The sequence below is a fragment of the Parasteatoda tepidariorum genome, chromosome 2, assembly GCF_982258835.1.
Source record: "Parasteatoda tepidariorum strain Cologne lab strain chromosome 2, Ptep-v5.0, whole genome shotgun sequence".
Lineage (NCBI taxonomy): Eukaryota > Metazoa > Arthropoda > Arachnida > Araneae > Theridiidae > Parasteatoda > Parasteatoda tepidariorum.
In genome coordinates this window covers 116487813-116506399 of record NC_141756.1, presented here as the reverse complement: position 1 = coordinate 116506399, position 18587 = coordinate 116487813, and the positions used below count along the sequence as shown (strand labels likewise).

The 18587-nt window shown below is 27.5% G+C and overlaps 1 protein-coding gene across 4 annotated transcripts in view; it reads left to right on the top strand.

Annotated features, from left to right (window-relative positions):
• The window catches only part of LOC107455734 (trithorax group protein osa), a 139306-nt gene that overhangs the window by 109048 nt on the left and 11671 nt on the right, over positions 1-18587 (top strand). For 2 of the 4 annotated variants that reach the window (XM_087158144.1, XM_087158146.1), the window contains 4 exons: positions 3502-4036; positions 7269-7548; positions 11274-11339; positions 12891-13104. In XM_087158144.1, the coding sequence (XP_087014270.1) occupies positions 3502-4036; positions 7269-7548; positions 11274-11339; positions 12891-13104 (1095 nt within the window). The remainder of the gene's footprint in view (positions 1-3501; positions 4037-7268; positions 7549-11273; positions 11340-12890; positions 13105-18587) is intronic. The other 2 variants (XM_087158145.1, XM_087158147.1) reach the window with 1 other exon arrangement.

Below are 18587 nucleotides of genomic sequence, written 5' to 3'. Positions count from 1 at the left end.
AATCTAGTTAATTTTATAGACTATAAATTTCATTCATGATAACTGTATCATAATACACTAAATATTTTATTTATCGGAAATTTTAGGGAGTTTCATTGTCTTCAATGTACAAATGCTATTGCGCTTATGATGAGATAATTACATAGATGACGCTTCTGAAAAAATCCGGATTTCTGGACTTTTTGCTAATTGCGATCTGGAAGCTACCGGAAATCTGAAATCCAGAAGTTTCAAAAAATCATTGTTCACATTTATGAATAAAAATTCTTATATATTTTATTTAAAAATATTAGAACCAGAATTTATGCTTTGCATCTCTTTCATTCGTGTATTTTTTTTTTCTGGTATAATAATAGATGTGATTACAGATAAAGGTAAACTTATACATAAAATATGCATTTAAATTATGCTGCATAGAATTCCATGTTTTGAAAATATCAATGATTTAAAATTATAAACATGTTTATTTTTTTGAAATGCGTCATTAATGATTTTACTCAAAAAATTTTCAGGATCTTTGAGTTGGGCTCACAATCACCCCTGTTACTATAAATTTTTCATTTATGACATTAAATGTGAATTTGAAATGTTTTTTCTTATGTTAACTCATGATTTTGAATAGTAATAGACAAGTAATTTATTATTGATAGTTAAAAAGTTTTTTTTTGTCAATTTTAAAGGGTAGCTCTACATAAAAATAAATTAAAAATTTTAGAACGAATAATACTTCAGTATGTTGAGTGTTAATACTTTAATTCAACTCATAATGGCTCGGAGGAAAAGAGTGTTCGCCTTCCAATGAGGTGAACCGGGTTCTAATCTCGGCAATGACTGGTCGTAATAAATTCCGCATCCAGCTTGCGCCAAATACAGTGATGATGTAAAATATTCTCAGTGGTAGACAGATCGCAGGTCCCTTTGCCGATGGGTACTCTCCATGTAACTCAAATGTTGCTTAGTTTCATCAAAAAGGATTTCTGGATTGGGTTCACAATTACAAAGCTACTGAGTTAAACATTAGTAGTCATAAGCCCAAAATTGTCAGTTGTTCTATGACAGTTTTAGAATAAAATAGTTTGAGTAATTACAAATAGGGATTTAAAAAAAAAAATTCTTTAGATCAAGATTTATATACATATTTTTTACTTCATTAAATGTAAGTGCTTATATTATTTCTAATTTTGACTCACTAGATTATGCATGATGTATCAAAACATCATGCATAATCATGTTCTGGCTAGTAAAATTTTCGTTATTTTATTTTTCAATGTTGGCAGGTTCTTCTTTCATGGGTGACTGTGTATTGACTAATAACGATCTTGAAATATAGTGTCTGTATTTGCTGATTGACTATAACTTAACTTTTAACTATAAGTCATGGTTCTATATTCAGGGTGCGTGTAGACTCCTTAAAAACTCTTTGGAAATAAAAAGTCTCCAAGGAGTACTTGGAACTACTTAGATATCCAAATTAGTCCTTAGAAACTCCTTAGATTATTATTGCGTTGCATCGATGAACTTACTGCTGATGAATTTGCTTAAGTCTGCTGATGAATTTGCTGTCCAAGCAGGGGAAACTAAATGATATGACTTAGCTGTTAAAATTTAATAGTTTAAGAAAAACTTGAAAAGAGCAAAAAATTGAATTGCAAGAGTTAGAAGAAAAAAATAACAGCAAATATTTTTTATTTTACATGTTACAAGCAAACTTAATAATGTACTGTGATTTTTTTTCCCTCCATATAAAATGCCTTAGATTTTCTTATGTATTAAAATTTAAAAATATAAGATGGGTAGTTTTTTATGTTAATCTTTATCATCTATACTTTAGCAAGATTTATTAAAATATTTGGAACTGGAAAATGTATTTATGTGTAAAAGTGATAACTTTATTTATTTTTCTTGATGAAATTTGACAAAGTCAAAATTTATTTCAAAAGGGCTAGAAAAAAATATGCAAACTATACATTTTTGCAAGTTCCTTATAATTGCTTTTTAATTAAAAAAAAAAAAACTTTCTAGTTATCTTTTACACAAAGTTTTTTAATATTTGTTAAGCCCTTAAAATTTTGGACTCCTTGGATTTCTATGTTAAAACCTTGGATTTAACAAAATTTGTGTATATTTCATAATGGACTTTGGCAATCTAAATCCTATTTAATAAAACAAAGCCAAGTTTTCTATTTCATGTAGACCATTCTATTATTTTATTCAATTATTCTATTCCATTTGTATTTTTTGATTAGATATTCTGGAATGCATCTAAATTTTTATTTGATTTGTTATAAACTGCATAAATTTGAGAATAAACAATGAAATGTTGAAGCAACTGAGTCCACTCAAAATAAAATTATAGAGTTGCTACTCCACAGAGAAAACCTGGAAAGTACAGGGAATATAAAAATCATGTAAAATTACAGGGAATTTTGATTTCTTCTTTAGAAACTGGGAAATACATGGAAATTTTTCTTGTTTTCGTCTTTTAAAAAATGGTAAGCATTCAAAATGCAATCAATCTATGGGAAATTTAAAAATGATATTTCAGCTAAACTATTTGATTTACTATAGCATTATATGTGTTTAAATATGTTCTGCTCTTCCTTATTTCTCCAAGTTTTTTCAACAATTATAACTACAGTCAGACTTCTATGTTACGAACTTCCATTTTGCAAATTTTTCTATTTTGGGCTTTTTTCTGAGGAACCAAGAACATTTTGGGAATTTCTTCATAAAATAACTTCCAAATAGTGAAGTGAATTATCTATTTTTTTATGGGGGAAATGACCTTGAATTGATTTTCAGAGCCACTTAACTTATAGAGAAACTAGTAAAATCCCTTTCCCTTTTTGTTTCCATTTCAAATAAAAAACTCAGACAAAATTAATGGATTTTATCAGTAGCAATAAAATCCATTAATTTTTTCATATTAATGGACTGTATCAGGAGCAATAAAATTAAGAATGCATGTGGTAATGTATGTTTAAAATTACTTTTATTATAAATACAGCTATAATTTTATACCTAAATTTTGCTTTTTTATTTGAAAATGTATGTAGAATGATTGTGTAACACTGGATAATATTTTGTTCTATCCTTGCTTTCACTGCAGATCTCTTTTATGGTTAAGATTTATAAAATAAATAGTAGATAATAGTTTACAAAATAAAGTTGTATCAATTGCTATATGAATATGTCTAGTGTTTATAAATTTAAATCCTGTTTTGTGTTTTAAGTATTTCAAAATGTGATTTTCCATTTAACAAATTTTCCATATAATGAACTTATTATCGAAGATTTTGTTAAATTGAGGTCGAACTGAAATATAATTTTGCCCAATACAGCTCATATAAGAGCACAGTGATTGTGTTCATAATTTCTTGTGTATAATATGTTTTTCTCTCTCTCCATATTTGAGTGGCAATCTTGAATTATAAGATGCTTGTGTTAAAATTGTAAAAAATATTGTTATTTCTTTTATTCTGTAATGTTCTTTCTCCCTAGGTGGGCCCATAATGGATGGTTACCCATCCCCTTATCCCGGTGGATACCCACCTAATGCTGGATCTCATCCTGGCATGATGTCAGGATCCGATTATCCAGGACATCATCCTCCCTACCAAGATGGCATGCATCATCCTGGAGGTCCTATGGTTAATCATTCAGGATCAGAGGGTGCAATGGACCCTTTCAATGATGACATCCAAAGTTCCCAGTATCAGCCTAGGCACAGCTCCGGTGACACCTATGGATACTCCCAAGCGAACGCAAATGCCAACATGCCCCCGTATTCCGGAAACCAACCCAACGTACCCTCTTCGTCTTTCGGCTACAGTAATACTGCTGGGCAGCAAGAGCCATATAGTGATCAGTATTCAAATACCATGGTGCCTCCTATTGCTGAGACTAATTTTCCCAATAGGAATATGGTGCCTGATCCATATGCACCACCACCTGGTGGGTATCCCCCTAACAGGACGGTTGGACCAAATGCCACTCAGTACCCTAACTACCCAGACCCTTGCTCTGATCAAGAGAGGTACTTCTTTTTTTCTGTCATATCATATATTATATGATAAAAAGAATAGAAATTATTAAAATTTTTTAAATATATAAACTCATCATTATATTCGTGTCTCGTCATGCAATTGTACCCGAGAAAATGCTTTCTGTTATCAGGGAAGAAATGTGTAGAAGAAATTTGGGTCCGTTGACGGACACTTCACAAAGTATCTTTTCATAAAAACAGACCCTTCACAAATTTGGTTATCTTCATTATTGTTTTGTTAATCGAATAAACCCTTTCCGGGGGTGGGAAAGAAAGACTATTTGAGACAAACCCTAAGTTTCCCTAAGTTTAAATTCTAAATGTAGTATTCTAAGAAAATATTTCTACTTTAACAAACATTGTTTTCACATTCTCATTAATATTAAATCATAATTGTTTTTTGTAAATGAATAATTGATCAATTTATATTTATTCATAAAATTAATTAATAGAATATTATGTAAATAAAAATTAATTTCTGGCAATTTTTTAAATAAAATATTATGAATTTAAGAATTGTTTAAATTTACACATTAAAAGTGATACATTATTAAGTTGTGTCATTTAAAATATGCCAATTGAAATTATTAAAAATGTGAGGGATTTGGTTTCCATTATTCATCCGAAAGGAATATTCTGAGTTGAGCAGTATAGGCTAAATACAAAATATTTGTATGTTATTTCTAATTTAGTAGCAGCAATTGTTGAGCAAAATCTTGTATCTATTTACAATTTAAAAACTTCTTGAAAAGGTTTCTAGAAATTTTTACAATATTAGGACCCTATTTGCACAAAGTCACAAAAACAGGACTCTGGTTGAAAGAATGTGACTTAACGCTTATTTTATATTCGCAAATTTATGATAAGTTTCTTTTTTTTTTTCTCTACAATTTTACAAAAACAGAACCTTTCACAAAATGTCTTATTAATATCCAGAGGTGATTGTGATCCGGAAGTTTCAAGAAATCACCCATTCATTTGTTGTTTTTTTTTTCCTGGGGGAACAATAAAAGTGATTAGAGATAAAAGTAAACTTATACATAATCATTCATTTAAATTATGCTGCATATAATTTATTTAGAATTTCATGTTTTGAAGTTTTTTATTTATTTTTAAAATGGCGGGCACTTGGGGTTTGTCCTATTGGCCACAGAAATGCCAGAACTGCTACTCTCTTCTCGTTACATAGTGGGCACCTGTGGCGAAGCCACGGCAATGGAGCAGCGTTGCCCACGTCACACAACCACAAACCCGTTTACAGGGCGGGTCACATTTACACAAAGAGGAAAGGAGATAGAACACAGAGAGAGAAAGAAACATCCATGCCCTGAGCAGGATTCGAACCCTCGACCAATGGCTCCACAGTCAGACACGCTAACCACTCGGCCACCTGGTCGGCTGTTTTAAAATATCAATGATTTAAATTTATAAAGACATTAATTTTTTGAAATGAGTCATTAATGATTTGACTCAAGAAATTTTCAGGATTTTTGAGGTGGGCTCACAATTACTCCTGAATATCCATACAATAGTGTGTGAATCAGGGTTAGAAAAAACCCAGGTATTTAAGAAAAAACTCAACCCTTCCTGGGTTTTATTGAAAAAACCCAGGGAAAATTGGGTTTTATTTGAAAAAACCCGGGGGAAATTAGGTTTTTTCATTTAGTGCTCATAAACTTTTAAGTTTTACTGTGTAACTATTTTTATTTATTAAAAAGTGTTGTATAAGCTTTAAAATAGAAATAAATCTAAAAAGTTATTTTAATTTTGTTATATGTATTTTATATTAAGTTTAAAATAATGCATCATCACTAATACATATTTGAATCTTCTTTATTGTTAAGTATATAACGTTTCACAATTTTTAACTCAAGCATTATAAAATATAAATGCAGTAATATAAAAGGAACAAGTTTATTAATCTTTTTGTTTTCATGCACATTTATTTACCATATTTATTAAACATATATATATATATATATATATATATATATATATTACCTATTATAAAATTAGAATCTGTAAATATTTATAATAAGTAAAAACAAAAATTTCATCTGACTTTTGACTTTAATAAAAAAATGAAATAAATATTCAATGATCTTCCATGTTTTTATAATAAGATTAATAGAAAGTGAAATTAAAATTACTTATAATTATAAAGAGTATCAGTTACTTGTCCCATTTTTTTCAAATAATTAACGCTAGAAAAATTATTTCATTTTTAGATAAATAACTTTAAAAAGTTCTCTTATAAAAAGTTTTACCTTATTTTTTTAAGGCCAGAAAATAAAACTGTTTAAATCTGTTATTGTACCACTTAGTAAAAAAAATTGTTTCTTTTCAATTTTTTTAAACATATGAATTAATAATAATAACCTGTTTATTAATATATAAAGCATGCAACTATATTTGAAAAATTGATCTTTTCAGACTATATTATTTGAATTTCTATTTGATTTAATATCATTAAAATATTACTTTTTGAAAACACCCACTTAAAGTTTTCAGTAGTACTATAAAATTATAAGATTCGAGTTTCTTTTACTTTACAAATATTAAAAACTTAATCATATAAATCATGCAACTCTATTTCAGAAATTTATGCTGCACAATAAATTATATAAAAGTAAATATGCATCGCTAAGTTTTAATAAAATTTTGTTGTTGAAAAAACCCATTTATCGTTCCAAGTGGGTTTTTTGAAGGTGGGCCCACTTGGCGAACCCTGGTGTGAAGGGATAAAAGAATGAGACCGCTTCATTAACATAATTTAATCAAGTAAAAATGTCACAAAGGATTGCAAATAAAACACGAAAAGAAAAAAAAAGAACGTTGTTGTGTACTGACATAGTTAGAACTTGCATAGTTTAGTTCAAAATACTTTTGTAACTCAGTTACCAGTTTATGAGATTTTATACCTTGCACTTAAGGTTATTGTGTGAGTTATTAATAATAATCACTTTGGTTATAGTATTCATTAACTATAAATATTGTTACAGTTAAATAATAAATATAACTAATTAAAGTACAATTCTTACAAATAATTTACAAATAAATGAAATTTTCTTAAAAAAATCACTGATAGCTATAAATAATAATCAATATAAATTATTATAGTAATTATGAAATTAAATTTATTAGTAATAACAGTGTTATATTCTATTTATGTGTAAAAATAAAAGTTGTTTTTAAGTTAATTCAATGGTTTTTGTTTAAAAAGGTTTAATGAATCACAACCACCTCCCACGAGTCCAATGATTAGGCCACCAACTGCAACTACGTCTGTGATTGGTTCCTCGCCTACTCCAGAACCGTCTCCTTATCCACCATCACATAGATATCCAGGTCAGCCTATGGGAGTTCGAGAGAGCATGCCTCAACAACAACCAATGTCTTTTCAAGGCCGACCCCCACCTTCTCAATATCCTAACAGTCAACCGACTAATCCGGCACCCTACCCATCTTCTCAACCAGATACATATAGAGGATCTGAGTTTCAGGTAAAAAATTTTAACTTCATTTTAATAAGATTCCACTTGTGCAGTATTATTGCTTTTGTTAAGTATACAGAACATATTCTTGCATCTTTTCTTCATGTTTAAGTCTAGCTAGAATTTTTTTTTAGTTATAACTATTTTTGTTTTCGTATTTAAAGAAGAGTGAGTGTCAAGATGTTTTTCTGTTAAAAAACTAATTATATTTAAATTACTGTTTTAGTAAATTAAAAATTTAAAAAAAAAATTCTTTAATCATAAATAGGGTTCACACTAGCAATGAAAATTTATTTATCTGTTAGGGCTACCTAAGATACATTTAGTAGTCCGAAAATTTAATATTAGCAAACTTAAGACGGACGCCCTACCTTATTAGAGTTAAAACCTAATGCCCGAGAAATAGTTTTACTAAATTTAATGATATAACATGAAAGGCCTATTTCAACTTTACATCTCATAGTTTTAAGAATCATATTCTTTCAAACATTAAAATAAGCAAAAAGTATACATAAGCTCATAATTTTATATAATTTAATTTTGTCAAAAAAAAAATTTGACAGCAATTTTTATCAAAAAATTTTAAGTTTCAATTAAAATGATTATTTAGAAATTGAAAAACGTAAAATAACAAATACTTACGAAACGAAAAAAACAATTCTAAAAATTCCTCACATTAAAAGAAAAAAATTTAATGTTTTTAAATTCATAATCGGATGTCGAAAACTATTCTATAGTAAATTATCATCAAATTAAAAAAAAAGAAATTTTTTTTACAAGTAAAAATTTTTATTATAAAAATTATAACACTTACCTGCTTTATTTTATAAATCCTAGAATTCCAAAATGATATGTTCTTCATTTGAAGACTTTATTCTCAAATAAATATACATAGCTTATCCCTTCATTACTTTAAGATGACATACCACACAGTAAAATTTTAAAATTGCAAAATCTCGATATGAATTTCAATAAACTTAAAAACAGAATAGCTGAATTCTAGTTGAAATTTTTTGTTCAAAATAAAAAAAATACTTACCAAGAAAACGATAAAAAATTTATTAATAATCAACATAAATGATATAATTTCAAGTAATTCGGATGATTCTTTATTGTTGTTTTCCGAATAATATAGATTCAGAAATTAAACTATTCTATAACTATTGCAGTTCTGAAACCACATTTATGGATTGGAATAAACTAAGCAATGTTGGCTTCACTTTAATTTGTAATGAATTGAAAAAAAAAAAAAAAATGTATTTTACTGTAATACACACATTTGTAGCAGAATGCGATCACGAAATTGAAAGTTATCATTTGGAAGCTTGTTAATAATAGAAAGGTAAAAATTATTGAGAAATTGTTCTTCAAATGTTTGGCCTGTTCTGTTTCTGAAAGATTAATTAATGTTCTGGCTAGTTTTTTCAAGTTCTTCAGCCTTTTCCTGAGGGAAATTTTGCTTCTGATTTGCTACTAAGAAAATGGCTTCCGACTCTGCCAATGATAGAACTAAATGAAAACTTAATAAATAAATGCCTGATATTTTCAGGCTTCACTAGAGGTGAATTATCATAATTCCGGTAATAAATATAGAAGAGTTTTCTGCATAATTAAAAATTGGTTAGCAATGGCATGGGACTTTTTCACCCTTCACATTAAAAAATGAAAAGACTTTTTTTCAGCTTTGTTGACAATTTTAGATAAATTTGTGGTCCCTAATAAAAATACAGAGCTATAAGCTTGTCGCATCATTATAAATAATACAATTGCTAAATACCATCAACAATCTAAATTTGTGGAATACAATTTTGAACTCTCCTAGATTTAACTATAGATATCAAAAGTTTATATTATTTAAAAGGTAAATTTTTATTTTGTAGAAAGCTAAGAACTATTGTTTTTTGTTTTGTTTAATAATTATTGTTTTTTCCTAAGAACTATTGTTTTGTAGCTTTAATACTGGTTAATTTTAAATCTTGCTGTTAAGTTCTCTTTATTATTAAGGTAGAAACAAATTTGTTTAACGTTTACAATTTAAATCCTAAACAAGTTAAATTCATATTTTTTTTAATCAAAAATAAAAAATTTATGTGTTGTATATTAATTAACAAACTCTTTTTTTCTAAACATTTACAATTCAATTTAATACATAAATTCGCTTTTTTATAGAATTTTTTTTTTCTTCAAAATTTTAATTTTTTTTGAAGAAAACTTTTTTCAAAAATTTATTTGAAAAATTAAGTCTGCAATTATTTAAGTTAAATAGTTATATACCACAGAAATGAATCATTGATTTCTTATTTTAGTTGTCATATTTTGAGGTAGAGGTATAACTCCATCACCAGTGGCATTAATAAACCCACCAAGTTATTATTAAAGCTAGTGTTGCCTAATTATTTGTGTTAATAAATACTACCGGTATTGTGATTGATTATAGGTACATAATATTTGGTATGGTGTTTGATTATAGGTACATAATATTTGGTATGGTGTTTTTACGTTAGCTAGGTGGAAAAAATTCAACTTTTTTTTATTTATTTTTTTAAAATTTTTTATTTAAATAAATTTTTGTGTGTTTAATTACGTAAATAAAATTAAAAGTAGGTGGATACCTTCATTTTTGAAGCAACTTTTTGCTTGCATCGAGGTAGCCAAAAAGTACCTTCAGCACGGTGATAATAAGGATTTATTTATTTTATTTTGCATAAAACAAATGAATTTTGGAACTGTTCTAACCATAGCTGTTGCTTAAGAGTTTGAACAGCTATGACTTTTCAAGAACTTAACTTTTTACTTCAGTATTTGGAAAAAATGCTTTTAATATTTTGCAAAAAAATTCAATAATTACTTAAATTTTAAGATAGTATTGTATTTCATAAAGAAAACAATTAACTTACTGAACATTATTGAAACTTTAAAAAGAGGCAAGCTTATGATCTGGAGCAAAAGCTATCTGGCTATTTTAAAAGGAACTCTTCCACCTTCTCACATGAATTGAGTGGCATAGTTTAAATTTTTTATTTAAAAAGATCTCTTGAAATTAATATTTTTTAGATGGTATGATATAAAATTTAATTTTAAATTCAAAGTGATTCGTTTAAATGTAATGTTACATGAAAATACATAGTTTAAGTTTACATGCATTTAGTAGTAATATTAATACTTCTGAATGTTTCTGTGAATAAGGTATTTAAAAATTGCCTGTATCTGCCTTTAGATTTTATTATCGTATAATCGAAGACTTTATTATTCATATTAATAATTCATCAAATTACTTTGACATTGGTTCATAATGAAGAAATGAGTAAAAATTTATTGGTTTTAATTAAGTTTGCTCATGGAAAAAATTGGGTTGACTAGTGATGTCAGGCAAACGTTATAATTGGTATTAAAATTTTTTAGTGTTTAAATAAATAAACTTAGAGGAATAAATATATTTTTTTATTCCTTAAATTTTTTTCAGTTGAAATTATTTTCCTAAAGCATCGAATGTGATCCGAACTAAATTACAGATACATCCTGTTCAAAAATTTATGAACAATCCGCCTTATGTTGTGTGAAGAGACACAACTATCATCTGTTTTTCAATCTGTTTGTAAAATTTTCTCTTTTTCATCGAATATAAAATTTGAAAATATTGATTTATGGCAACATGAGATTAGTTAAATGAACAAAAATATTCAGTTTTGAAATAACCTCAGCATAATTAAGATATACTTAATTGTCATCCACAGCCTCAGATGTCTCGATTGCAGTCGACACTTATACAAAGACTTCTTCCTAAGAACCAAATAAATCAAGTATGTCTTCAAGTCTTCATGCACTACTTACTAACAGCTTAATTAATATTTGCTGAAGCTATTAACAATAATCCTTTTTTTAGCTGTTATTTGCTTGAGTTTACTTTCATAAAGGGATGCCAACTTCTACAGATTCTTTCCCCCTATTCTGACACCAATTTGTGGAAAATATTTTCTCAATTTTAGTTTTCGTTACCACTATTTAACCTTCTGCCTTCTTACATTTTAAATTCCATTTGAACCCTTTAGATCACTGGGGTGTGGGAAACTTTCCTGAGACTGTCAGACACCCCCTCCCCCCGACAGAATCGCGACTACTTTGCCGCAGATTATTACAGCGTTCTTGCCAAAAGAATTTTCTTTTAGGAAGTAAAGAATTTAGTTATTTAGAAGTAGTTAAGAATTTTGGTTTTCTGCAGAAATTTTTTATCTCTAAAATTGTAATTAAAAAATGCCTTTTTTGCACATCGGAGGGGAAAGAAATGTTTGTGATTTTTCTATTCTTATTTGAGAAGAATGAAAAATATATAATAATGAAATAAAAAATTTAATTTCTGCAGAAATGTTGAAAGATTTTTTTTCTTCCAGAAATCATTCTTTGACACACTCATTTTGTGCAGATATTCTCGTTAATCCATGAGGTATTTCAATCGTAAAGCAGTTATTGCTGTGAATTTTTGATTATTTTTTTAAAATCCCTATGTCTTTCATTGCTCAGTTATTATATATAGTCTCCTGAATTTTTGAAGTATACCGATATTATTACGGCACATGAAATTAAATTCGAGTATTCAAGAAATCATTATTTGACACGATTGTTTCTCGCCAATATTCTCATTAATCCACACGGTATATTTAATTTGTGTAATTTCGTCGTCAATCTTTTTCCGGTAGTCACTTGTACAGATTGCGTGATTTTTATTACTTTTTTTTTTTGATGTGATGATTTACGAAATGCGAAAAAGGAAATAATTAGTGTGTTTTCTTGTTTAGTAAAATGTGAGAATCTCGCCCATGATATTAGAATAAAGAAAAAATTACATATTCAATTTTTAATTAAATACAATTTTATTTTATTCAAATAGTTTTTTTGTAAACACAATGTTTTTCTAACTTTAAATTTAGTTAGTAACAAGTATATTTGTTATTATTAAAGGCATCTTGCAGAAAGATATTAGTGCTAGAGAGGTTTGTCTCAGAAAGCCCCAAAAAATTCTGCCACAGGGGTCAGACCAAGTTTACCTTAGTGATTTATAGGGTTCACATGGATTTTAGTACACGGGTTGTTTATTAATGTGCTTATGGACACATGGGTCATAACATATTTCGATTAGAAAACAACCATAATTTTGTGTACACGCAGTAACCATCATTAAATTCATAAATGATTTCTTGATTCAATCATTAACTTTTTAATTTTATTTGAATATATACATATATTGATATCGCTGTGGAAAAGAGTATCCTTAAAAACACCACTTTAGGTTGGCATCCTTACCCTGTCATTAGAATTTTCATCATCTTATAATTCAATGCTCTTTTCTTTCTTAGAATTATCCACCCTCTCAACAAGGAATGTATGGTCAAAGCATGCCGCCTCCAAACAAAGTTGCGCCGCCCAGCAACTTACCTGGAAACATGTATCAACGTGATATGTATTCTGTGGGCCAAAAACGCCACAACGAGTACTCGAAACCTCACGGCCAAGATCAGTATCACATGGGACCCTATCCACAGCAGCAACAATCTGCGGCTCCTTATTCTGGTAAAAATAATAAATATTGGTGCATTTTTAATCGAGAAATATCCTGGAATAATGATTCTTCCTGATTCATAAATTGTACAGTTCCTGTAATATCTCAAAAAGTTGAATATTTGGGCTTTTAGGGTTGGATTAATGAATTATATATTGTTTCATAGTAACACTTTCCTGAAACCCTGGTTTTAAGAATAAACTCACCCAACATTCCCTTTTTTGAGGGGGTTATATAAAAATAAAATTTTAAGATTTTTTTCCCCAATTTCTTTGTATTCTAACATGCATGCTAAATATAGGAACAAGATGAACCTACCAAAAAAAATTATAGCTTGATTGTTACCAAAGTTATAAATAAGAAAAATAGTTCAAAAATTGACTATTTTAGTCATTTTTCTAATTTCGAAGTGTAAAACAAATAGCGTAATAATAAAAACTTTTTTATAAAGCATAGCACCCAAATGAAAAATTAGTTAGGCAATTGATTTTAAATTCGAAAATAATCACATGAATTGATTTTCATGAATTGATTTTAAGTTAATAGAAAAAATTTCTAGAAGTAGTGTAAAATTATATACTCAGTTATTATGCACACATTAAGCATTTTAGTACATATGTTCACGAGGAGAGAATATAAGTATTTAATTTAAGATTGTAATGAGAACGCAGATATGATTCTTTTAATCATTGAAAGAACACAAATGGACATATCACATGAAATCTATATCTGCAATATGGATTAACGTACCATTAACACAATTTTTTTTTTAACAATTTCATATGTTCATTATTTAAATCTCCCTTTCATAATTAACAAAATTTGTATTAAACAAAATATTAGCTCACACTAATTTGGTTTGCAAATATTGAAACTGTTTTTTTGCACTTATTAAAATGCAATAACTGAAAGTTTAAAGTAACTCTTTATTTCTTTGTATTGAAATATTTAAACAGAAAAGCAGGGTTCGTTGATTTAAATCATGATTAAAATCAAATGATTTTTTTAAAAAAATCATTGATTTAAATCAACTAATTTATATATATATATATTATATTGATTTTAAAAGTTAAAAAACAGTGCTTTAAATATTGATACTTTTATTATTTTCTTTTCTTAGTTTTAAAATTTATTTTAAATAAATTGCTGCATTAATTAATTTTAGTTAGTGAAATTACTTTCTTTCTTGGTGTGTGTTAAACACATTTGAAATTACATGTTTAAAAATCTTTTGATTCTTAACATTGAAAGTACAGATTAAAGTAAATATTTAATGCTGTCTTAATATAGACTTGCATAGCTGTAGAAAGTAAATAAACATGATTTCTTTTCAAAAAGAAAAAAAAGCAAATGTTAATTAAAATTCTACCTTTTGATTAAAAAAGCATGGAATTCAAATCTACATTATAGTTTATTGATGGAAATTTCTATGTTTCTAAAGCTCGAGGTAATATTAAAAAGAAATTACCTTAATATGCCAAAAATAGAAAGAAAAAAAAAGAAGTTGAGTTCAGATATTTTTTCCCGATATAGTGTCATTCTTCCCTTACAAAGTCTATTTGAAGCAGTAGGGTTTATTAACTGGTATTTTTTTTTCTTCTTGTAATATGTTTACGGTATCTTTGAAATTATCAGATTTTCTTTTGTGAAAAAAATTCCAATGAGTACATAGATTTTTTTTAAATGTTTTTTAGCTTAACTTGTGTATTTTGATGTAGGATTAAAAATGAATATTTTAACATAAAAATTTATAGATTGAATATTTATTTTTTGATGAATGACAACATTTATAAACACAATCTGTTGCATTTATTTTCCCATTTTATAAATCATGAGGGAAAAAAAAAGAGATCACAATTTTAAATTAAAATTATGGTGTGCTAATTGAAACTTTGTGTTACTAGTTAAAGTAGTATTCGTTAAATTATCTATTTTATCTTGTCTTTTAATTTCAATCATGCCCTTGTATCAAAATGGTCGCTATGCATTATAATGAAAAATTATTTTAGCAAGTTAGAGCTTCTAAAATATTGTTATAATATAGTTTTAATATTAATTTAATTTTGATTAAACATTTATAAGGTTTTTTTAATCATAAATTAAAGCTCTTATAGTGTTTTTGAAATGAAATAAAAAAAATCTGATTTAAATAAAAAAAATCCGATTTAAATCAAAATAATCTGATTTTTTCGATTTTTTTAAAGAAAATCAAAAAAATCACGAACCCTGCAGAAAAGGCATCTCCCCCCTCTGCTTTTTAGTCTCGAAGCAATTACACAGTTAAAACCAAAAACTTCAAAATATTCTTCCTAGTCCATAAGAGAAGAGGTGAATTAATTGACTGATCAGCTGTCTAAATCAATCGTTTTTCCAAATTGTGGGGATGGTTTATTTTAGTCTAATCTTTTAACATACAAAAAACTGTGCTTAATATATATCATGATAATTATTTTAAAATAAATGTTGGATGAATATTATATTATGTATACAGTCCCTGACTAAATTATTCGACACTTCTATGTTAAAATATTAATTATCAGGTGTGATACTATACAGCTTTAATGTTTTTTCGAGACTTTAAACTTGTTTACGTTAGTGTATCAATGGGTTAAATGAGACGATATGTAATATAAATTTCATGATGGGGTAAATTAGACGATATATTCTATAAATATAGAATATTTATTATATTCGGCATTATATTGGTATATTATAATAATGAGAACAAATTATTAGACGCACTGTAGTTTTTTAATGATTGCATGATTTGCGCAAGTTTATAGGCAATGCTTTTATATTTAACATAGATGCAATGGGTTTTTATGCAGGAGATTTTTTATATACTTCCAATTTGTATTTATTATTAATGTATTGCATTATACTATGTTAACCTATTGATACAGGAGCATAAGCAAATGCAAACTGGTTTCATCCGAGTAAAAAATATACAGCTGTATAGCATCACCTGATAATTATAATTTTACGTAGAATAGTGCATCTAATAATATGACCAAGGACTGTATAAGTCCCTATATCTGTTGCTGTATTCAAATAAATTGTGCAATGGTCGTAATGTGTATGTATTTTACATATTTGCTTTTTATTGTTAAATAGGTAAAGAATTATAATTTAGTGAAATATTTCTTTTTTTCTAATCATGCACATTATTTCTTGATTACGCTATTTCTTATATATGTGAACTTTTGTTTCCAAAAATCATACTATTGAAATATCTTTTACTTTATATATTTTTGCATAAATAGTCACCAAGTTAAAGTTGTAAACAGTGAAAGAACAAATAGGTTTCATATTTGCTAAGAAATAAATGTAAATGCAATTTGAGCTTGTAAAATATGAAGGAAATCAAAAATCTTGTTTTTCTGATCCACTTTAGAAAACCTCAGATTCGATGGAATTAAAAACTTTAAACATGATGATTAGCTTGAGGTATATTAACTGTTACATTTGTAGTAAGGGTATAATTTATAATTTCTTGAAATGACAGTGACTTTTTTCTCTGCTTGCTGTATTGCAAACTTGTGTTTCTTAAACCACTGCTAGTGATATTATTTTCCCTTTATGAAAGAATATTTTCAAATCAGTTTTTTTAAACTCCGGATGTTTTGTGGGTTTATGTTTATATGTAAGTATTTGTTGCCACTCCACAGGGAGACTATGGAAAACCTGGAAAATACAGGGAATTTTAGTCACCTAAAATAATAAGGATAATGCAGGGAATTTTGCATCTTATTTTTGTCTTTTAAACAATGGTGACCACTCAAAAGTGTAATCCGTGGAATATTTAAGCATGATGTTTCAGCTATACTAAACTATTTCATTTGCTGCAGAACTATTAAAGTATGTTCAGTTGCTCCTTTTTTTTTTCTTTAAGTTTTTCCAGCAATTGAAACTAATAAATATACAGGGATGAGATTCTTCCCCGGATTCGCGGATTTCCGCTTTTTTTCAGATTTTTCCATTTTCCCCGCTAATTTCCGCTGAAATTTATTTTTTGCACAAGTTAAAATGTTTTATGAGGAATTTAATTTTCCGCGGAGAAAAATTGTTGAAGCCCCTTTTCCTCCCTCTGAGGTTTCTCTAAAAATAATTTCTTTGGGATAAAACTGGTTGACCTTTAAACAAGGATGAGATTTTTTTTGTCTCTCGAATTTCAGCCTTTTTATCAAAAACTCCGATTCTCTAAAAGTTTCGTTTTTTTAAATAAATATCCCGTTTTTTTTAAAAATTCAGTCATTGAAGTAAAATAATTATATTTATTTACGATTTTCAAAGATAAACAGAAAATTCAATCTACGCCCTTGCTGCTAACCCTTCCGCATTTTTACTTATTTTAGCTATTTTCTCCGATTTCACGCACAGAAAATAAGATTTTCCGTATTTTTTATCCGTCGGCTGGATAGCTCTTATTTTCGTAATTCAGATCTCGATTTTTATTCACGCGATTTTAATATCAATCATCGATTTTCGTATTTACCTGATTTAAAAGTTGCACATTGCGATTCTTATTTACGCTATTTAAATATCGTATATTATGATTCTTTTTTACGACATTTAAAAATCCAATATCGTGTTTTGTATTTATGCATTTTTAAAATCGCGATTTTATTATCAAATCTCGATTTTCGTATTTACCTGATTTAAAAGTTGAACGTTGCGATTCTTATTCAGGCGATTTAAATATTGTACAGTGCGATTCTTACTTACGAGATTTAAAAAATCAATATCGCGATTTGTATTTACGAGCTTTTAAAGCCCTATGTAGCAATTCGTATTCACGTGAGCTTAAAATGCAATATCGTGATTCGTTTTTGTGGTTGTAATATCGCGCGATTTAAAAGTTATGCATCATGATCAAAAAATTAAAAAATCATGATTTGTATTTTCGCATTTTTTAAATTCGATGTAGAGTTTCATATATACGTGATTTAAAAGTCTCATATCGGGATTTATATTCACATGGTTTACATGTTTAAAAATCGAACTTTTTTTTCAAATTTTGTGTGTGTATATATATTAATTTTGTGTGTGTGTGTGTATATATATATATATATATATATATATATATATATATATATATATATATATATATATATATATATATATATATAATTTTTTTTTTTCTTTCTTTTTTGTTTTTTTGGATTTCCTCTTTTTTACTTTCTGACTACTCTCATCCCTGAATATAGTTAGCCCAATGTAGCTCACACAAGAGCACTGTAATTATTGTGTTTACTCTTAATATATCTGTATGTACAGGAAAAACATAAGGATTTTTTTCCGCAGATTTTCTTTGCAATATCCACAGGGAGGAGAGGAAAAACCTGGAAAATACAGGGAATTTTGAATTTTTCCTTATAAACTGGGAAAATACAGGGAATTTTTATTTCTTCTCTTACAAAATGTTGACCTCTCAAAGTGCAAATTAGGGATTATTTATAGATAGTTCAGCTATATACTATTTCATTTGCTGTAT